Below are 22,624 nucleotides of genomic sequence, written 5' to 3'. Positions count from 1 at the left end.
CAGTGCCATACACACATTCCCAATCGAGATGGTTCCTTGGTAACTTCCTTTTACTATGTGCTTTTCATTCTTTCAATTGTGGCCTGGTGGGATTTTACTGGTAATTATTGGGAAAATATAACTTAAGTTGGTCAAAGCTGCATAGGTTTCTGTGCAAAACCTTATATTATGATAGAGGTCTAATCTGCCCTGGTGTAAAGCTTAGCCACGAAGGCCAAGAAATTGTCATTCTCATATTTTCCTTGAAGTATTCAACTTAATGTTTGTTGCCTGACTTCTGTGTGCTCTGTTCAATTTTACTTAACTGACAAAAATATTTTTTTATTTTGACCACTTAAGTCGTTTGATTCTCATCCGCTGTGAGCTTAATCTAACATGCATCTAGTATATGTTTTGTTGTTAACTCGCACCAAGGGATGGATACTTGGGACAAAACTGCAACACGCAAAACCCTCAGACTAACAGCATTTGTAAGATGGTTGATGGCATATGTATGTTGATTGTTGCACTGATCTATCATCTAGAGGCATATATAGAAAATACCGTATGAAAAGTTAAAACTTAAAAAACACTAATGTAATCGTACATATACGCCACTGTGAATCTTAATACAGATATCAACCTCCTGAGTCCTGACTTGCACCCAAAATTCAAATGGTGCAAATAAAATGTGGAAATGGTGGGTGAGAAATTTGCAGAAGAAGTTATCAATTCCTTGAACATGGCCCCCTGCCCTGGCTGCGGACGGAAATGAAATAGGAGACCAGTACGGCACCTGGCAATGCCATTTGATGCTGACAGCGTGCTAATTCTATTGTTTAGGGCGAGGAATCTGCTGTAATGATTGGTTCGCACACCTGAATCGTGCTGAAATGTTTGCAGCAGGAAAATAAGCCCCTTGCGTAAGCGAGCATCCATCTTTCTTCCCCGATATTTTCGCCGGGTCATTTTTCAAGGAGCTAGCTACATCTCTGTGGCAGTATTATTTTACTTTTGAGAGACTTCACCAAATAATGCCATGCAAGCCAGTAGGGAAGTTTTGGTGCAGTACAGTTTGCTTTCTTCGTATACACGTAGGACATGCATGTTAGGATCGAATATAATAGACGTAAGATTTTTTTTTTCTTTCATTTTTCCTTACCTAACATCAAAGCAAGCTAGCCCACTACTGCTGAGGCGAAAGGTCTTAGGGAGACTTCAAAGGCGCCCGCCATAAATGATTAACCTGAATTGCTGATCTCTAAGCAGGCTACGTGGCAAAGGTTAGCAGCAGCCACCACTCGACTCGAGCGATGGATGTGGCGGTTGACCGGCGGTGGTGAGTGCTGACGGCCCTCCCAAGCTACACGTTGTTCAACCTTCAATGGATGGCCGTGATAGATGATCTGACAACTGACAGGTGGAAAACTATAACAGGCAGGGCCAAGAGCGTTGCACGGCTGCTTCAAGAAATTTCAGATGAGGGGCAGCTTTGGTGCGACTCAGGTGCCAAGCACCTTGCTGCTATCGGATGGCCGGGGACACCAGGGGTGCCAGGCATGGTTTAGTTGCTTGATCAGTTGATAGCGACTGATTCTCGGTTGTAAACGTTTCATGTAATTTAGCTGCTTGTAACAATCTAGCTGTGTGCGCGTGTGCCCGGTAGACCACGTTGTATGTTAAACTCTTCTTCTTAATACAAAGATAAGAGCTGCGTATTCACGAAAAAGACAATGAGGGTACTCTCGTCCACGGTGTCATCATTATATTGTTTACTTGGTGACTAGTATGGCGGCGTTAGGTTTTGGGTGGTGTGGTGGCGGTCAGGCCATGTTGGCGGCCGGTGTTGGCAGTCAGCCTCCACCATGCATGAGCTGGTACCGTGATGGAGGGCCTCTCTTTCACTCCCTCTACGAAAAATCTACTTACGTACTCTCTTCATTTGAAATTGTAGTTTGTTTTAGTTTTTCTAAATTCATAGATATAATTATACATCTACACATACATTATATCTACATGCATAGCAAAAAATATGCACCTAGAAAATCTAAAACGACCTACAATTTGGGATGGAGAGAGTAATAGTTACATGCTAACGTGGACAACAGCCATGTATATATAACACAATGCAATCAGAGTGTAAGTCCTTTAATTGGTAATTTTGCATCAACATGCATGCATGATCGTCGGCGAGTAAATATAATTTTTATAGAAATTTATCCTAGCTAGACTTTGCAATCCATTTCGGGGGGAAAAAAAATCTAGACTTTGCATGGACATCGTGTGTAGAAGAGGGAGGGAGAGGCTGCTTATATTTCCTACCGGTAAAAAGTTACATGTGTAGTTGATACTGTAAGTACAGTAGTCACCACTCCCCTCTAATCACAAGTCCAAACGGTTGAAAGCTCCTAGACCTTCACATGACGTTAACACTCCTATTGGCTACTGTGCAAGCCGTACTTAGCTTTTTTTTTCCCCATGGGTCCGTAATCATGCATGCGTCGGCATCATCGACGGATCAACATCCACGTCGCGGTCCTCGTGGAACGGTGCAAGTAGAATTGTCCTAGCGTTGACACTTCTTCACTGCACATGCTCCGCACCAATCTTGACGCGATCAGGTTCTCCTCTCCCTAGTTCCTGCTCCCACACTCGCCGGCGATCGAGATCGATTCGCTTTGACCGGCGACACAGCTAGTGCTGGGTCGGTGTCAGGTGTCACGTCTCACCGATCGACGACGGACGGGTCTTCTTCTCCGTTAGCGGCGCGGCGGTCTCTTGGGCCGTCGTCTCTGCACGAGCGGATTATTAGCTGCTAATGATCATGATGCTGGGTTCATCAGAAGCCTCGCCGAAGCCGCGGGGTCGGCGCTAGCTGCTGGGCTTGTTGTTGGCATGACGGCGTTCACTGCGCCGCCGCGGACGGCGTCGTCGTCGTCGTCAGCGCGTCGGCGACGACCTTCGCCACGGCGTCCTTGACCGGCTGCTCCTCCCACCGGGCGCCCGGCGGCGACTGCATAATGCGACACGACACATCAATGCACAGGATCAAAGATCATCGCCAGCGAGATACCGACACCAAGACATTAGTGACACCGTTTTTATATATCAGTTGTTTCATCATCAAAGTACAGTGTCAGGGAGAAATGACATCGGCAAGCGTCGCTCTCTCAGGTTCACCGTGTACGTGGTCAGCTGATTCCTTTTGCCGCCATCACTCATTTTCGGTCCAAATTAAACAGCCCGATAACGCCAAGCTCGCCTACGTCTTGGGATACGAGAAACTGGCAGCGCGTGCGCGAGAGATATGCATGCCAGGCGCGCGCGCGCGAGGCTCGCGTTCAAATTGCGGAATTTTCTTCCATGGCATGCATGTGTGAGAGTATGTGATGACAAAGGGGTTTTACTTTTTGTGGAATCTTAGCGGGTTTGCATAAACTAGTGGTGAATTGGTGATGACATGCATGTGAGTATGATGCACCGTCGCTTAGTTTCAGTAGTCAATGATTCTAACTTCCCTGATTATCATATGTTAAGTTACATGATAGTACAGTTTATTTTTTTATATTTTTATAGCTCCTCCCAAGTATATATATCATATATATTTTTCCATTTATAATAAAAAAATCCAGAATTATATTGACAATTACCCATTCGCTAACTACTATAATGCTTAGAAATAGAGAAGATATATCAGTGATTATACCTTGATCTGCAACGTCAGGACAGGTCGAGGACAGGTGTTCACTCCAGTAGCGCTGTCGCTCGTGCTCATTGCCACCAGGCTGACGCCATCACCGATCTGGTTTCTCAGGCACTGCAGCGTCCGGAGCATCATGTCCGTCATGTTGCACGGCGACCTCACCACGATCTTCAGCGTGCAGAGATCATCTGCACAGGGCTCAGCCGCGCGCTCCTCTTTCGTCGCCCTGGCTATCTCGACCTGCACCTTCTCGTCGCCGGAGCAGTCGTTGCCGCCGCTGCCGGCGTCTTTGCGGCCGCTGCCTTCGCCACGGAGCAGCCGCGATTCGAGCGATCTGTTCTTCTCCTCGAGCTCGGACACCTTGGACTCGAGGGATCTCACGTACTCCCTCGCCCTGATCAATATCGACGTCTTGTCCTTCTGCCGTAGGAAGTGACAGGATTGAAGAAGACAAATCAGCAAATGTGTCCGTTCGTCAGAATCAGGTCATGCATGATCAGAAACCATGGAGTGCAGGACATGTGTACTGTATCCACGTACTTTGGCGCCGGGTGGAAGGACGGTCTTGAGGGCGTGGAAGCTGTCGTTGAGCTTCTCTCGCCGCTTGCGCTCCGAGAACATGTGCTGCAGCTGGTTTACCGACGGCGGTGGCGCCGCCTCGGCGGCCGCCGCCGCCTGCTGGTAGTAGTACTGCTGGTTATACCTCGCCGCCACGTGCATCTTGGACAGCACCGCCATGGCCGTCTTGAACATCCTCTGGCCGCACGCGCCAGGCTTGGGCGGCCTCTTCGGGCCGAGGTGCCGCGCGTAGCGCCTGAACGCACCACCGGCGTTGGTGGCCGGCGGCAGCTCTGGTGGCGCCATTGCCGCCGCCACGTCATGGTGAGCCGGCGCCGGCACGTGGAGGTTGGCGTACTGGTGGTCGCCGTAGGGCACCGCGGGTGGCGGTAACGGCACTTGGGAGGACACCTCCAGGTACTGGCTGCTGCAGGCGGTAGTCGTAGCCGCCGGCGCGGCGAGGACGTGCGCCGACGAGCTCTCGGGGCTGCAGGAGAGGGACGCGGAGGGCAGCGAGAGCGAGGAGGACGACGAGGAGGAAGGGAAGCTGCCGGCATGGTGGTGCGGGTCGAGGAGGCCGTCGACGATGATCGGGCTGTGGATGCCGATGAGGGAAACTCCTCCGTCGTTGCTGGAAGGCACGTAGACCGACGCTTCGTCGTCCATGTTCATGCGCATGCTGATCTGCGCGAACGAGGTTAACAAATGTTACTCCATGTGTATGTTGAACTGTTAATCGACGAGGAGGCCTTCGTGTGTCTGAAATTGCAGTGTGATTGCATGGTCCAGTGCAATGGTAAGCAAGAACAGTTTGCTTGCCTGGTTGAGGTGGTGCTGAATCTGCGAGCTGATGAGAAATTGCTGCTCCTCCTCCTCCCTGTACTGCAGCTCTGCAGGGGTGCAGCTGTGCATACATACAGTGATGATCGGTCAGCAATAAGTTGCAAAATAAACAAGACCACTCAACTTCATCCAAAGCAAGAACCATCTATCTATAGTCCTATAATTCAATGAAACCCATGAGTTCTAAGTACCTGCTGACAGCAGCGTAGCCGCACATGAAGCCGTTGTTGCCGCCGCCGGAGGTGTTGTTGACGTAGCCGTGGATCCAGCCGCCGGTATCCATGGTGATCGATCGCGAGAACGCCGCCGCCGCCGCCTCGTCAGTTCAGCTAGTTCTCTATTATCAGCAAGCCAGTTGCTTCAATTCTTCTAGCTAAGAACCCTAGGTTATCCCGAGATTAAGGTCTCATGAGTTGATTAATTATCACAACACGCACGCACGTGCATGCAGATCGAGCAACAGAGAACGAAGAGAGAGGGATCAGTAGCTGGTGATTAAGCTTCAGGAGATGGATGGAGTGGATGGAGCGAGCAACGCTGCAGCGGTTTGGGCAGGTATATATAGAAGAGATGGCTAGTAGGATATGCTGCTAAAAGGCTATTGCTTTCAAGTACATCGATCGATAGCTTAGTGAGCGATCGGAGCCAGAGAAGTCGATCGGGGGGGGGGGGGGGGGGGGGGGGGGGGGGGGGAGAATAATGTGGGGGCCGATCCGAGCTGAGGGAACGCACGTGCTGGTTTCGAGTGAGGAAGAACGAAATGGCGAAGCAGCAGGGTCACGGTGAGCGACCGGGAGTCTACGGTCAATTTGGTTTGGCTGCGCCGGCCGGAAGGAGAAATTGGCCGGAGATGGAGGCTTTGGAAAGGAAAGGAGAGAAAAGCGCACCTTATTAGCCAGCTTAACCTTTTGAACGAAGGCCCTTCTGGCTCCATCTATCCGAGGGGATGCATCGTCGTGTGCTTCTCTCGCTCGATTGGGTTGCTGGGGCCAGGAATTTCCACCCCTCTTCGTCGTTCCCGGCCGGCACACGCGCGCGTGCTAAGCTCGCCTCGGCTAATCATGGCCATCTATCTCATCTGGTCCATCAACTTGGCACTTGTGGTCGTTGCTAGCTTATTCTCTTTTTACCTGCTAACATGCATGTTGGATAGGTACGTTCAACGCACGGGCGCTAAGGCAAGAATGGAAAGCAGCAGGTAGGTAGCTAGGGTCAGGGGCGAAGCTACACTATGCTCAGTGGGTGCTAATGCACCCCCTAAATTTTGCAAAAGCAGTAGTTATGCTTAAATTTTCACCATATATACATCCTCCTTAGCTCAACACTATGCACCACAGGGCAAATGCACCCCTCGCTAATTTACTCAAGCTTCGCCACTGGCTAGGGTACATAGAGTGTGTGTACGCATGCATCCGGCTGCTGCACAGTAGATGCATTGCATTTCATGCATCATGCATGCATGATCAGCACGTGGTATTGTCTTGAGAGCCTTTTTTTTTTGTTGATAAAGTTGTCTTGAGAGCCTTAGCTTGTTGTTGTAGTAGTTGCTGTAGAAGAGACCTGCACATGCATGTGGGGGATTAGGATCAGAGAATTCAAGAACCGATCAATCGGAAACATGCTTCTTTCTCTCTGTTCTTCTTTTTGAAGCGGGTGCTTCTTTCTCCTTTACAAACTAACAAACACATGAATCTGCTGACATTTACTCATTGTTCTTGAACTAAAGTACTGAACACTCAATGCTAACACGCCTTGTAGTACATTATCATCATATTCTTGTACTTCATGTCAATAGTGATTATATACTAGCCGTAGAAAAATTTGTTTGAATCAACGACTGTTGCTGCTACTGGTTTCTCATTTCTAGGCAAGGACAACGGATAGATACAAACATCGAATTGAGGGGTGTTTGATACCCGGACTAAACTTTAGTCGGTGTCACATTGAATGTTTACAGACTAATTAGAAGTATTAACTATAGTCTAATAATAAAATTAATTGCATAAATGAGGGTTAATTCACGAGACGAATCTATTAAACCTGATTAGTTCATAATTAATCTAATTATGAACTAATTAGATTTAATAATTCGTATCACGAATTAGTCCTCATTTATGCAACTAATTTTATAATTAGTTCATGTTTAATTCTTCTATCGAATATTTGATGTGACCCGAACTTAAAAATTAGTTGATAGATCTAAACCTCTCCTCTCTTGAACTAACTGTATTCGGTCACACTGAAATGACGGGTCAGGGTCGACGGAACAGGACGTCCGGCTCCTGTCGATCAGCCGCTGGTCGTCGTCCCTGTCCCGGGCGCAGCGCAGAGAAAGTTCCGAGCTGGTTCGTCCGATCCATGCGTCTCGGACATCGGCTCTGGTGCCGCAAGTGCAATGACGACGATGAATTCCAAGGTGAAGGTAGGACCCGGCCGGCGATCCATGAACGGCCTTTTTTCTCGATCTCCCGTGCTTCCAACGACCGACCAACGCACGCAATCCGACGTGTAGCAGCACATGGTGACAACACACCAGTGGAATAGTACAGTCTAGCGGCTCCGTCAATCCGGCCCGAGACAGGAGCCTGCCACGACGACGAACGGTCAATGCCGGAGCCAGGGGACAGATACTGTTCACACAATAAGTAGTACTGTAGTTTTTTTTTTCACGGTGGGGCCGTGCGTGGGTGAACAGATTCTACAGTGCCGCCCCACATGTGCGCCTATATGCTACTCCGCAGGTACGTGTAGCCTGGTAGTAGATCAGGGCTCTAACGAGTTACGTCAACTGGCTCGCCATGCCGCCGCCATCGTTCCCCCGACCGGCCGCCGTTGAAGAAGGACGACACGTACCCGCGGCGTTACGTTGCCGCCGCCGGCGCGCGCGGTCCGCCCGAACCTTCCCTGGGTACGTGGCTACACTGCCTGATTTTTTTTTCCCGAGGACTAATTACAAAACTAATTGTATAGATGGAGTCCAATTCGCGAGACGAATCTATCAAGACTAATTAATTCATCATTAGCAAATGGTTACTGTAGCATCACATTGTCAAATCATGGACTAATTAGGCTTAATAGATTTATCTCACGAATTAGAATCCATCTGTGCAATTAGTTTTATAATTAGACTGTATTTAATACTCCTAATTAGTATCTAAACATCCGATGTGATAGGTGCTAAAGTTTAGCTGTGTGTATCCAAACACCCTATGTGCACAAAATTTCAGAACAAAAACACAAAACGAAATTCTACTTGTTTCAGTCAGACCAAAGAAGAAAGAGAAAACAAGACCCGCCCATCCAGGAATATTCATCCCTATAGGTCCAGACGGCTCATCATCCATGAATTCATCTCTCTAGGCCCAGTACGGCCCAATAACAAACCATCCCCTTCTTCCCTTTCCTCTTCCTCTCCAAAGAAAAAAAAAATCGCATCCGAATCCACCGAAAGAACCAGGCGAGCACGAGCAGGGCGGCACACAAGTTGGCGCAACGAGCCCAGCCTTCCTTCGTTCCCCCAAATCCCCGCAACAAAATCAAATCCAATCGCCACCGCATTCCGCACCGGATCGACTAGGGAGAACCACCAGCGGCGGCGGCGATGGCGGCGGAGAAGCCGGCTCCGGTGCGCGTGCTCTACTGCGGCGTCTGCGGCCTCCCCGCGGAGTACTGCGAGTTCGGCCCCGACTTCGAGCGCTGCAAGCCCTGGCTCCGCGCCCACGCGCCGGGGGTCTACCCCGACGACCTCATCGCCCCTTCCTCATCCGGTTCGTCCTGCGCGGCGTTCCTTTCCTCCCCTTCGCGGTCCCCGCTGTCTCTGGGGCGGCCTAATCTAATCTGTGGTTGATCTGGTCGGGCGCGCAGGCGGCGGCGGCGACAAGGACGTCGACAAGCTCGGCGAGCGCCTCCAGGGCGTCGGGATCTCGGACGGCTCCACCAGCAGCGCCGCAGGTTCGTGTCGTCTCGTGCCCGTCTTGCGTTGTTAATTCCTGGAGATTTTCTTATTGATTAGAGATTTGGAGCGCTGATGGATGCCGACATTCGATCTGTGATCCTATCGGAGGGGGACGAGTTGATCTCTAATATCCGCGTGCTGCTCTGCTGTTTCAGGAGATGCTTCTGCATCTAAGCCGGAAGAGGTGAAACGCCTGCCTGGTGGTAAGGTCAAGAAAAAGGTTGGTTCCAGTTCACATCAATATTACTGAATCACGGTCATTTACATTAGATTGTTAACCTGCGGAATCTACGTTGGTCAGAAAATTCAAGTGATGTATACCTCTTTGGAGCGTCCAGATAACCTCTTGTTCAGTGCTGAATCTAGTGTTGCTTTAGCGTGGTATTCATTTTATGAGGAACTGCTATTGTGCCACTGTCCTGCTTGGTTTAGCCAATTGAGGTATCTGTGGCCAATGTCTTTTAGAAAAGGGTTGGTTCCCTCATGAGGTTCCCAGTTCCCACAGGTTTCAGTTGTTAGAATTGAACCACTTCTGTTTACATTTGATCACTAGCCATCTCAACTTACAACTCTAGCATGAAATTTAGTAGTTGCAAGTGATATGTAATTTCATAACCTATTTGGATATTGTACTAGTTTGTTTGTCTTGCAATTCACTCATTTACTGTGAATGGTTTCGGCACTGCTGTCTTCCCGGTTTGAGTTTAAGCCAATTGAAGTCTCTGTATGCAGCATTTTTTATTTTCAGTGAATAGAAATCCATCGATGACAATGTTCCCTTTTGACGTGCAGGAGAAGCAGGAGGTTGTGATTGAAAAGATTGTCCGCAATAAGCGCAAATGTGTTACTGTGGTGAAAGGACTTGAATTGTTCGGTGAGTGGTTTTCTGTTTAAAATAAAGTCTGCGAGCGAAACGACATGACCCAGCATAGTAGAGTGGATTGCTATGCTGATGGCAGCTGTTTGCAGTATGATGTTTTTGATTATTTCTTTGTTCCTGATCCTGTAGGTGTAAAGCTGAGTGATGCTTCAAAGAAGCTTGGGAAGAAGTTTGCAACTGGAGCTTCTGTTGTTAAGGTACTCTGTCGTGGCCTGTGATGTTATTCTACCTTTTTTATTTTAAGCATTATTGAGGCATTTCTTCTTTGTTCTGTTTGTCAGGGCCCAACTGAGAAGGAGCAGATTGATGTTCAAGGGGACATATCATATGATATTGTGGAGTTCATTACAGATACATGGCCTGATGTAATTTATCCGTCATCTTTGCATTTTATTATGTTTTTACTTCTTTTATTTGTTTTCATTCAGTTTTCTGATACTGTATCCACCTCATAATTTTTTGATACACATCCAGCTTATAGTTCATTTGGGCACAGCAGTATGCGGAATACATCACCTAAGTATGCAATTTGACAATTATATTTGCATTGATGAATGAAAGAAATTAGTTAAAAAAATACAATTTTAAACTGATGAAGTGGAGATTAGCGCTTGCTGCTCATTGATTGGAATAGGAATAGAGAACCAAAATACCATTAGGTGGTTGGATATAATGAGGTTGATCCATGGGTTTTCTTTTCATTTTTCATTTTCTATCAGAATGATTAATACAGGAAGGAACATCTCTCTTTTTTCTTTGTTCATGTTACAGTTGCACAAACACTACATGTCTTCTATAGATTTTGCTTGATTCCTCTTAGTGGAAGTATACCTTTTGTTTAAGCAAAGTAGTGCTGTTATACCTTGTCTTATAGTAATAAGTGATTCTGACGGCAGTGTTGTGTTATCTAGCGAACTATGTCTCAAGTATGATGAGATATGATAGTTTGCCATGTAAAACTGCTGAAAAAGATAATATACCGACTTCTGAGGAGTTTGTACGCATAATATGATTACAGTAGTCACCATGGACTGGTAATGGTTAAGAATTGCCAGTACTGAGTTATCATTGTGTTTGTTATTTTCAGGTACCTGAGTCAGCCATTTTCTTCATTGAAGATGGAAGGAAGGTTCCTGCTGCTTGATGTCATATGGTTTACGGAGGCACAAGACCAATGGATTTACAAATATTATACAGAGATAAGGACAAGAGCATGGTCGTTAAGGCATGCTGCGTATGAGTCCATCTCTTGTGTGAAGTCATCGTCTGTTGTTTCAGTTTCTAGGCTAAGTTCACTAGTGGTATTTTGTTTATCACCAGCATCTGCTTCCATGTATCAAATCAAATATATATAATTTCTGATTTCCTACAATCCTGTTGTGTCATCATGTTGTCTGAAAATCTAGTGTTGTTTGCATCCCCCATTTTGCACGATTGAAAAGCTGTTTTGCTCCTTAGTCAGGAGCTAACTGGCGTATATTTACCATTATGTGCACCCTCTTACATGGGCGTGATCTCTACTGCAGCATACTAACTTGCAGTCTTGGCTAGTCAAAAGTCTGACACTTTGCTGTGAAATCATGCTCCAGAAGAATGTTGCTTGATTTAAAATCACGGTGAATCACACCAGGGCTTGAATCTTCATGTAGATATGTGAATGCTCGCGCTGCCTCAAGGGCTATCTTCATATGGGAAATCCAAAGTGGAGGTGGAGCTGTCTCATGATCCAGTCCTACAGTGAGCAAACAGAAAAACAAATAAAACACATTGGTTTAAGTCAATTCTTGTAACTTCCACGTGTCCTTGATGATAGGCATATACATGCTGTGTAAAGGCGGATTCTATACCACCATTCGGAAGAAGCACGTATACAAGACCACACATTCTCCTCAATACAGAGCAACTACAGAGCAACTCTAACAGACTATCTATTTTTAACTCTTCATTTCATTTGACTCTTCATCCAAGTTGGCAAAAATATTCCTCTCCATATTGAGTTGCTCGTTCCAACAGACTATCCATTTCTCACTCTTCAAATCCCAATAGCTAGTTTCCTCTCTAAAAATATACACTCTTCATCACTCCAACAACCTCTCCATTTCGCATTGCAACATACTCTCCATTTTGCACATTTGGTAAGCCAAACTCGCTTGTCAAGTTTGGAAAGTGTGGGAGAGTATTTAGCAAGTCTGATGGGATGACCATCCATATAACAATTCTATTGGATCGTAATTTTCCACCAGACTTGCCAAATTTTTACTTGGAGAGGGAGACGGCACGGCTGTTGGAATTGCTCTAAATTACGATGATGTAAACAACCCAGCGTCTCAACCTCAGGCAAGAACTCTTGCTCACCTTGGTCATCATATCTCCTCAGAACCTTCACTGCAACCGTCGTTCCATCTTCAAGTTGCCCTGGTAGCACATTCGAAGCCACCTTCCCCAAGTACTTTTGAATCATCAAAGCTATCCGTGGCCTTGTCAATCAATCTCAACAAATTTGAATGTTTTTACCTGCCCTGTGTATGTTGCGATGCTTGAGCTGTTGAGCCCAGTGAACCTGATGGACCTGAAGATTGTTGGGAATCACCCCCTCACTTTCTAGGTATCTATCACAGACACACTCAAGTTTTCCTCTGGTGGACTCGCACACAAGCACAAGTAGTTTTTGGTGATGCTGGCCACTCTGCCTTCATCGTTTTCTCACATATATATAGCTGGTAGCTGGTACAGGGCTGCAACCTGCCCATGATATCCTCCTAATTAATGCAGTCAATGCCCACATGATCTGCATATTATTCTCTTTTAACTAGAAGCTGAAATCTAGCTAGCACTAATAGCAATGAACCTAGACACTAGGTGAACCTGGACACACACAGGATTTTTTTCCAACAAAGATGAACTATAGCGACCAGCACCGGCTAAAAGCGTGTGACCTCTGCCTGCAACCATTTCAGATATTTCAGAAGGATAACTAGTACTGCCTAAAGTGCACATACAAGAATGTGGAAACAGCAGAGAAAGCCTTTGAGCTGAAAAGTTATTGCAAGCACTGTTGGCTGGCATTTCAAACAAGTAATTTCCTCAGGAAAGCACTGATGAATAATACTTTCGTATCAACTAAAAATACATGGTTAATTTCAACAGCAAATTGGCACCACTTCACTGGAAAATAGTAAAGTGTCAATCTGCTATGATCAAACAGCTATGCAAATTACGTCCCAATAAGGTGCAATTATTAGAAAATTAGCAGGCTAGCTGCACGTACCAGATGACATAGAAAATTTTTGGAAGTACAATATGTGGAAATCCTTGAACCGTGTCACCTGGACCCCTGAAATTGAGTATCAGAAACCATGCAGCCAGACAGCAAGCTGATAAGGCTAGAGAACTGGCTGTTTATTGATGATAATGGTGCAGCAGCAGATCTAGTTCGCCCTCCCTAGGAGGCTCTGGACAATTGATTCTACTTCTGCTTGCCTCCAGATGATACACAGGCGTCTCTTTTATAGAGACGACCAACTTGATCCCTAAGCAATTATCCTAACCAACTCATCCATCTATATCTCTAGCCTAACAAACTGATAACTATGGATAAATATGACTCATAATCAGCCACTAGAGGCTGTTGGCGCCTTCTTCTTTCTGCTGTAGTACTTCCCAATGAAGGCGTCCACAACACAAGTAGACAAAACAGCAATAGCGATTAGGCTGCCATTCACTTTTCTCTTGGGTCTCCTTACATCGACCCCGAGAGGCTTCATTGCCCTTGCATTTCTGTTGTTGCCAAACAACTCATCACCAACATCTGCTGCTGGAGGTAGCGAAGGAAGAGCCCTGCACAAAATTCATATTTCTTGGTGAGAACTAGTCGTGCAGAATTTCAACGTGTTCAATAAATCAGATAGTGCATGATTTGTTTGACACTGCATTGTTCACTGTAGAGATGTTTTTCTCGAAGAGGTATGAAAGTTACATAATTGCGGATAAAAATTATATAAGGGCATGACTTGTTCCAGATAGTGAAAAACATTTGCAACATTTTATCTTTGATTAACACATACCATTCCCAAAATAGTCTTAATTAGTCAGGTAGAAACAGGATAGACAGATCCATTATCAGAACATCATAAGCCAAATGTCAAGGTGGATTTGTAATCAGCATGGAAATTTTCATGTACCCAATTAACATGAGAAGAGTTTTACTATTAATCAGCATAGAAAGCATTTGCTGATTAAGCCAATTTCATTTCAAGATCTGCTGTGGACACCTTTAGCTGGAAGTTCCAGCACAGGAAGAAAAGGCAGGCGTCCACAAGTGGCTCGAAATCTAAATATTAGTTAAGTTTGTTAGAGGCTTGAAGAGATAGAGTTGGAAGTTGTTTAGGAGATTTGTCTGGAAGTACATGAAAGCTGTCAGCGCTGTGAAATGAATCCAATGTTTAAACAGTCTGTCTTGGAGCTTGTGAGACCTCAGGCCCTATAATAAATAAACTTTTAAAGCACAGTGAACACAGAATCTTGCTCTCCAAGTTGGAACTCCCAACAGATATTTGAGAGCATGAGAGAAGCAGACTAATATGAGATGGTTCTTTGCCTCCGCAAGTGCCATTTTGACCGGAGCACAGATTCAGCTAGCCCATGCTTGCCCTCCATATTTAGACCATGGACAACAGTCATGAAGTTTACTGTGCTGGGAATGAAACCACATTCCAACATGTCATGAATCAGCTGCAACCCACCCTCCGATCTACCTGCCTTGCAGAGGCATGATATGAACATGGAGTAGGTTCCAAAGTCTGGTGCAGGTCCTTTCAGCTTCATTTGTTGGAAAACATCCCAAGCCTCTGAAACCATACCCATTGCCATGTAGCCTCGGATCAGAGCAGAGTGTGTAACAACTGTGGGCTCACATCCATTTTCTTTCATCTCCTTAAGCACATCCAAAGCCTTGACAACATCTCTCTTATGAAAGTAATAAACAATGAACGAGGTATACATATGGGTGCTTTGAGGTATCCCTGCTTCCTTCATTTCTGTAAGCTTGGCAACAGCATCTTCAAATTGATCCCTCCTTAGCAATGCATGGATGAGACTCCCATACATGTACTGGTCCCTGGAGCAACCATGTTTCTCAATACAATCGAACAAACTGAGAGCTTCCTCCATTCTATCAGCCCTGCACAATGATCTAAGAAATATAGAGTACCCAACCTGCACAGACAAGCCTCGTCCACATAAGGATACTACTGAGCTTCTTGCGTCAACTATTTTCCTGCACTCACATAGAGCCGAAAGATACTTGAAAACTATATCATTATCAGGTATATGGCCTGCATGACACATTTCTTTGAAGATTATGGCTGCCACATCAACTTTCCGCCCTTTACTGCAGGTGAGGTACATTATCAAGTGTTGGTAAGTAGTTTTGTCAGGAACAAACCCATGCTGCTTCATTTCACGGAATGTCTTCAGGGCCTTTTCAGACAAACCAGCATTGCCATACTGACAGACCATGACATTCCATGTATCCACAGTTGGGAAGCATCCAGTCCTTAACATTTCTCTGTAAAGATACCGCATGTGCTTGAAATCTTTTGCAGAGCCAGCAAGTTTCATAGCTGTAGTGTATGTTTTTGTTGTTGGCATGTAGTAAGATCGTTTCCCAACCCATGAGAAAAATTGCAAAGCAGCACAACTGTTCCTTTTGCAACGCTTCAAAATGGCATCGACAAGGTTAGGACTGAAATGGACTGATCTCATCTCCAGTGCCTGTTGCATTGAGCCCCAATCATCAGAAGATGACAGAATTTGACATATTTCTTCGACATCTCCATCACTGTAGTCCTGTTCTTGTTCTTTTTTATGTGTGTCATCAGAAAAACTGGAGAGCTTGCCATTTTGATCCGAAGAATAGCCCATGAACTCCAGTCCCAGCTCTTTCTCTTTTGGATTAGACTTGCGTACCCCCCCAAACTTATCAACAGTGTCCATGCCATCCAATGGTTTGAATTGTAGACCATCACTAGGGCTTTGCAAATTAAAAGATGCCCACATCCTCTCAACATTACGTCCCTCTTCCAAATAGAATTTGTCACGTAAAGCAGAAATTATCCGGCAGAATGTTCCATCTGAAGGTCTGAAATCAGATTCCAGCATTTCCTTCAGAAGTTCTACAGCTTCAAGGGGTCTGGAGGCCTTGCAGAGCTCTTGAATGAACACTGTATAGGCTTTCAATGTGGGTTTCTGACCACTCTTATTGATATTCCTGAAGGCATCCCATGCTTCAGAAATATGACCGCTACGAACGTGCCCACCAATCAATGCTGTTAATGTAACAATATCTGGTTCGACACCATTTTTCAGCATCTCTTCAAACAGTCCACATGCTTCTTCGTACTGATCGATTGAAAATAGGTGTTGCATGAGCTGAGTATAAGATGATACCAATGGAACACATCCATGTTCTCTCATTACCTGCAGCAAATCAAGTGCCTTGGTATGCTCCCCTTTCCTCAGGTAGCCATTGATGAGGAAAGCAAATGTTGTACTGTTTATACCTAATGTACCTTTCATGTATTCTACGATCTGCAGAGCTTCAGCCATTTTTCCTGCTTTGCAGAGCCCTCTCAGGAGGTTCTCAAATGCAGATGAACTAGCCATTGACTTGCTCTTCATCTGCTGAAAGACTTTCCATGCCTCGTCTAGCTTTCCTGAGATGCAAAAGCTCCGTAGAGCTTCCATGTAGCAGTATTCCTCTGGATGCTTCATGCCCTTAATCAAATCATCTCTGATAGAACAGACAGCTTCAACAGCATTATCTGTTGTTGCAAGACAACACATTAGAAGTCGAAGAATGTCAGTTCCGACCTCCATGTTCCTGGGAATATCCTTGTAGAACTCAAGGGCAAGCTCAGGCTTCTCAGCATTGCACAAAGCATGAAGAACCGTCCTATAGACTTTACTGTCTATTCTTATGCATCCCGATTTCCTCATCACCTCAAAGGTTGACAGCATCTTGCCAATATCCCCCGCCTTCCCATAACTGGACAATATGATCGTCCATGTCTTGATGTCCTTGGGGCACATCTCTATATCCATCTCGCCCACCAGCTCCTCCATGATATCAAACCTCCTCGCCTCACCCGTGATGTACAGCATCGTGTTGTATGTCTCTGTTGTGTGACAGAAGCCCGGGAATCGCTTCACCCAGTGAAAGAACCAGAACCCCAGCTGCCTCACCTTGAAGCACCTCTTCAGCACCTTGCCAACAAGCTCCGGTGTATATGTAACTCCAAGGCTCTCCAGCCTCTGCTCCATGGACGACCTGGGTGCCTGGGACCTGAGAGCTTCCGTGATCCTGTGCACAGCCTCGCTGATATTGTCAATGTCAGGATTTACTGCACTTTCGGCAGTGTCAGGAAGACCACCAAGAACGCCCGTGTTGGAAATGTTGCAAAAGACAGAGCTAGAAACCGCCGTCGCACGCTCTGGGGCAATTCCTCGAGCACCTTCCGCGCACCGGACAGCAGCAGCTCCGTGATCGTCACGACACGCCTCATCATTCAGTTCAGGTCGTAATGCGGCACCACTGACGGCAGGGGCGACGATGTCAGAGATTTCATGGAAGAGTGAGGGGCCGGGCTCTCGGCCAGGCGACGGGCGGGGAAGGTTGGAGGAGGAGGTGGTGGTCTTGGAGCGGGAGTTAGGGAGGAGGAAGAGAGGGCGAGGCGCGCGGTGGTGATGATGGCTGGGGCGGAAGGGACGAGCGGAGCAGGCGAGCAGCCGGGTGGCGGCGCTTCTCGCCATGCTCGGGGTGGGCTGGCACTGGCACGGAACAGATTCTTCAGTGGATTAGACTGGGGAAAAGCAAGCCTCGCATGGCCGAGAGGTGGAGGAGACGGGCAGGTGGGTGATGCTCGGGGGAGATGGCTCCGTGTCGCAGGTGAGGAGCGCGAGTGCGGCGGCGGCGGCGGCGGAGAGGACACAAGACGCGGCGGCGCGTCGCGGAGGTAATAACGGAGAAGTCCCCAACGGGTTTTTTTTGCAGCATATAGATTTTTTTTAGGTGGATCGGGACAGGGAAATAGACTTGCCTTTACAATGGGAAATGAAGCTAACGCAGTGCAGTCAGCAGGAGGCCGCCGTCGCTTCGCACGCGCGGGCCGCTGGAGCTGTCGCGCACCGGCCTCCGGGGCAGCTGCTTGCCTCGAACGCGTAGGCCGCCGGAGCCAGTGCTCGAATCGCCCGCCTCCGTGGGGGTCGAAGCTTCGAACGGCGCCGCCACGCAGGGCTAGAGCCGCCGCTCGCCTCGCTAGGTCCAAAGCTCAATTGGACATTGGACCGTGGACTGCCTGCATCGATTCAGTAGTATGCGGGCGGAGCTGTTGCTGCTTGGTTGGAGCTGCAGCTTCATCTATGCTTGGGGACCAATGCGGGGTCCGCAGGGAGAAGCACGGCGGTGGGCAGAGCTTGGGACTAGGGCATGTTTGGTAACAAGGTGTTAAAAAGGTGTTAAAGTTTAACACGTATCACGTCGGATGTTTGGATACTAATTAAAGTATTAAACATAGGTTAATTACAAAATTAATTGTACAGATGGAGTGTAATTCGCGAGACGAATCTATTAAGTCTAACCCAATCCAACTGTAGCCAAACAATGGATTGAATTTTTTTATTGGAATTGCTACTGCTCAGTCGTCCGATGGATTGGATTTTTTTATTGGAATTGCTACTGCTCAATCGTCCGATGCGAACGACCAGCCTCGGACGGTTCGCGCTGTTCACATAACGAGCCCAGGAACCAAAGACTTGAAACTTTACTGAGCAATGTATATAAGAGCAACTCCAAAAGGCTGCTAAATTTACCTTCAGTATCTTTTTTAAAGGAAAAGAGAGAGAGAAAAAACTACCACCTAAAACTTCCCTAAAAGATTGACGACGCAAAAACACCCTCGCCCCGCGTATATTCGCGACGCATGCTCTTCCCAATCTGCCCGCCCGACCTCTTTACCACGCGCGTTCCCGCGCTCGTTCTTTGCCTGCCGGGCCACCTCCGTCCGCCGCTGGCGTGTCCCAGCCCGGCTACCCCTCCACGCCGGCACCGCCCGCCCCGCGCCGCCGCACCGCCCGCCCCTCCATGCCGGCACCGCCCGCCCCGCGCCGAGCACCACCGTGCGCCCGCAGACGGCCCGCCCCGTGTAGAAAATCAGTTTCAATTTGAATGCTCTGAAATAAAAAGGTTGACCACCAATCTCTCTACTGCGCTAGATTCAGACAACCTGGTAAAGTCAACTTTTAGATAAAATCGTATTGGTATCGACATTAAATATTCTTTGAAGCATTGCAGACCAGCTTTGAACCATTTCATCACTCTTTTGCAGGAATAAGTTTACTTGGGAGGCTAGATTTTAGTGAACAGGTGAAGATTATTCTACAGTGCTGTTCGGAATCCCACAAGTAAAAGTTTCCCTTCCAATTGTGCAACATAACTTTGGTGTTTTCACTTTGGCCTGATGTTGCTGGCATGACATGAAGCTTTGTAAAGGCAATGCAGGATCAAACATGTTCAAACTTCAATGTTGCATTTTCTAATACGTAGGCCTTTGATTGTGGTACCTGTTTTATTGGAGAATCGAGGAAGGCACTAGAATTCGTTTATGGGAGGATTCATGTGCTTTTCAGTCAGGCCATTTGCCCGTTCATTCCCTCATGTATATGTGCAGTGGTACAGAGCAGTGGTACAGCAAACTGAGACAGCTCTACCGAACAGGATGTGTGATTATCAGGGTCATCAAGTTGCCGAAGTATGAACAGGATGAGCAGGAGATCGCGAGGAGCCTCGTGTGGGGTAGGGGGATGTCACGAGGGGGAGCTGTCCCCTGTCGCCAGGGGGAGGCGGGCAGTTCAAGTAATGAGTCTAATTATGATGACGTGGCCTGTTTTGAATTATTGGTAGTTTTTAACGTACTGCTATGAGCTGATATGTTTTTGGGGAAAAAAAATTTTAGCATACCCCCAATACCTCATTTTGGGGAAGAATTTTTTGGGGGACTCTTGGAGTTGCTCTAACATCTCACCTATCTGTGGCGGATCCACTTCGGATTAGCTTGATTAAACATGGTTAAGTCGCCTAACACGCGACACTCATGCCTTAGCCAAGTTAACACGAAGTGCCGTCGGATTTCATCCGATTTAACCACTTGAACAGGACCGAGTTAGCAAACTCACACGAAGGTGAGCGGTTCCAGAGAATACAACAAGTCGACTGATTTAAACAATTTGACCATTTAGTTCAACAATAAAACAAACATCAGAGTTTTACAAGTTCAAAAGCAGCGGAAGATAAAACAGCGGAGCTAGCGCCGGGGGTCGGACGTCACTGGTGAGGCCAGCCGAGACGTCAGTGATCCCTCTCCTCGCCGTCCGAGGAGGGATCCCACTCGACCGTCCAACCCGGAGGGAGTTGGGGCGGCCAAGTGCCAACAGAAGAAGGCTCGGGAGCAGCAACTTCACCTGAAAAGAAGAGCCACAACAAGGATGAGCTACTAAGCTCAACAAGACTTACCCGACCGGGAGTAAGCTACTCCACCACTTGTAGACATGCAAGGCTCTTTGGCTGAGGGGTTTGTTTGCCAAAAGTACTATGTAGATCCCTATTTTCAAAGTTTTAGCTCAGGTTCTAAGTTCATTATCCGGTCTAAGTTAGCAGCTTACTCTAAGCAAACATAGAACCAACCAAAAGGTATATATATATCATCATCAAGACCATGTCATCATCAGATTCCTTTATTACTCAGGGTAGCATAGCGATCAAGCAGTCTCAAACTGTGAGAGGCAGACGAATCGATTCGAGTTCTTTAACCATGCATGGTGAACCTAACCTCACAACATCCGCGCACCACCGAGGGTCGCTTCCTATATCGACCTTCCCCATTAATTCCCTAACCCGTGTTGGGTCCATTTCCTTTGGTGCAAGGTTCCACAGACCCGGCCTCTGCCGTTCTGTGACCACACTTGCCACCACGTGCGGCCGCAGGGGAAACTCCGTTCCAAGGACAATGGGGCGACCGCTCACGTCTAGGTTCAATCCGGTACTCGGCTTCCTCATCCCATAATAAGTATGAGGTTAGTACTTTCAAACACTTGATCACGAACACCACCACTGTCGGGCCTTGACAAGTTCCATAGACAGACAGGGCGATCAGCCGACCACCAAAGAGTTAACCAAAACCCTGCCCCGTCCATCGTCCTTATAGTTGTAACAGAAGAGGAACAACCAACTCCTACAAACTCGCGAGTGACAGGAAATCACTCAACTTTTACCGCTTCCTATTTAAGCATAGCAACTACTCGGTCCAACAGCTAGTGTTCAGATCAGGGAACTAAGTCATACATCTACGGTTTCAAGCAACTCCTATACGTAAATGCACAAACAAGATGAAGAAGGCATGCGCAAGTTTGGGAAACTGGGGGTTCATGCTCCGGGGCTTGCCTTCAAGCGAGGAGGAAGGGAAGGGGTCTTCTGCGGGGGCGGCTTCGGCTTCTGGAGGCGGGAGCTCTGCTGCAGCTTCGTCTTCTAGCGCCGGGTACAACTCGTAGACGCCGTCGGCGAGACGCAGCTCTATACGAATGCAATGCAAGAGTTAGCACTTAGACGGTTAATTCAACAGCAACACTTGCGAGTTCTAGCTCGGACGATGGTAGCAAAGCTACAGAGAAGGTGGGGAAGTTCACTTGAGTTGGAGGAGAGCAAGGGAAAAAGGGTCGGATGGGAAGGAACTTGTGATCTAACCCTTAGACTAGAGGAATAGATGTGCCGGGGTCCTCAGGCTTAACGCAGAGAAGTCCCCAATTTTTACACATATACCCTCGGATCAAGGAAAAAGATACAACCGAGCCCTCGGGCGAGGCAGAGAAAGGGTCGGCGGACAGACAAGATCGGGCGAGACGGAGAAAGGGGTCGGTCGAACGGATAGGGTCGGGCGAGACGGAAAAAGGGTCGGGCGGACAGACAGGGGTCGGACGAGGCGGAAAAGGATCGGCAGCTTACCTTCGGTTCACAGGTGAAGCTTGGGGTCGGGAAGAAGCAGACTTGGGCGGAAGGACTAAGGCTGGGACAGCGGCGAGGTCCGGCGGTGCTCCGGCGGCGGCGGTGCTTCTTGTGGACCACAAGCAAGCTTTTGCGCAGCGCGGAGGAGCAAGCGGCTGGGTGGATTGGGGAAAGCGGTGTGGAGCGGAGAGGAGAGTTCCGCAGGGACTTGGGCGGTAGCGCTTTGAGCACGAAGCAGAGGAACGGCAGCAAGGCGGCGATGGTGAAGGGGACTCCAGCGGGACTATGGCATTCCCTTTTTAAGCGGAGGAAGAGGGTTAGAGCGGCACGAAGACCGGGAAGAAGCGATGGAGTGCACTGCCGGGGTGGCGATTGAGCAGCGGTGCGGCGGAGCAGGACTTCGGGGATGACACCGGCGGTCATTGGGCACCAAAGACAGGGCGGCGCAGGCGCGGTTTTGCCGGTGGTTGAGATTTGGCGGAGGCGGGCGTCGTCGTGCGGTGGATCTGATGGAAGTGACCAGGGAAACGGCGCTAGAAGCGAGGGCGCACAGGTGAGAAGACAGGCAGGCTGCGGTCGCGCAGGCGAGCGCGAAGCAACAGACTGTCGGGGGCGCAGCTCTGACGGGGCGGGAAAGGAGCTGCCGCGGCCGGG

The 22,624-nt window shown here is 47.8% G+C and overlaps 3 protein-coding genes across 5 annotated transcripts; 1 reads left to right on the top strand and 2 right to left on the bottom strand.

Annotated features, from left to right (window-relative positions):
• Positions 1-2,263: 2,263 nt before the first annotated feature.
• Positions 2,264-5,645, bottom strand: LOC117855835 (putative transcription factor bHLH041). The gene is made up of 5 exons (XM_034738230.2): positions 5,275-5,645; positions 5,060-5,144; positions 4,223-4,924; positions 3,686-4,102; positions 2,264-2,992 (listed from the first exon to the last, which is right to left on the bottom strand). Exons 1-5 carry the CDS (start codon positions 5,364-5,366, stop codon positions 2,885-2,887), a joined length of 1,404 nt encoding a protein of 467 aa, XP_034594121.1. The 5' UTR covers positions 5,367-5,645; the 3' UTR covers positions 2,264-2,884.
• A 2,859-nt stretch (positions 5,646-8,504) lies between these two features.
• Positions 8,505-11,290, top strand: LOC117856811 (translation machinery-associated protein 22). The gene is made up of 7 exons (XM_034739223.2): positions 8,505-8,850; positions 8,948-9,034; positions 9,194-9,258; positions 9,831-9,912; positions 10,048-10,115; positions 10,200-10,283; positions 11,006-11,290. Exons 1-7 carry the CDS (start codon positions 8,685-8,687, stop codon positions 11,060-11,062), a joined length of 609 nt encoding a protein of 202 aa, XP_034595114.1. The 5' UTR covers positions 8,505-8,684; the 3' UTR covers positions 11,063-11,290.
• A 71-nt stretch (positions 11,291-11,361) lies between these two features.
• On the bottom strand, positions 11,362-18,388 carry LOC117856809 (putative pentatricopeptide repeat-containing protein At5g06400, mitochondrial). Of its 3 annotated transcripts, XR_011898290.1 has the most exons (3): positions 18,015-18,388; positions 12,274-13,755; positions 11,362-11,650 (listed from the first exon to the last, which is right to left on the bottom strand). XR_011898290.1 is itself a non-coding variant. In XM_034739222.2 (2 exons), the coding sequence occupies exons 1-2, from the start codon at positions 17,725-17,727 to the stop codon at positions 13,679-13,681; spliced, it is 3,132 nt and encodes a 1,043-aa protein (XP_034595113.1). In that variant the 5' UTR covers positions 17,728-17,998; the 3' UTR covers positions 13,133-13,678. The 3 variants fall into 3 exon arrangements, 1 of the variants encoding a protein (XP_034595113.1); XM_034739222.2 differs by lacking the exons at positions 11,362-11,650; positions 18,015-18,388 and adding an exon at positions 14,673-17,998 and having other exon boundaries at positions 13,133-13,755; XR_004640662.2 differs by lacking the exons at positions 11,362-11,650; positions 18,015-18,388 and adding an exon at positions 14,325-17,998 and having other exon boundaries at positions 13,297-13,755.
• Between the last annotated feature and the right edge of the window lie 4,236 nt (positions 18,389-22,624).

This window comes from Setaria viridis, chromosome 5 (genome assembly GCF_005286985.2).
Source record: "Setaria viridis chromosome 5, Setaria_viridis_v4.0, whole genome shotgun sequence".
Taxonomy (NCBI): Eukaryota; Viridiplantae; Streptophyta; class Magnoliopsida; order Poales; family Poaceae; genus Setaria; species Setaria viridis.
The sequence above is the reverse complement of the archived record's forward strand: the minus strand, read 5'-3'. Positions and strand labels throughout refer to the sequence as shown.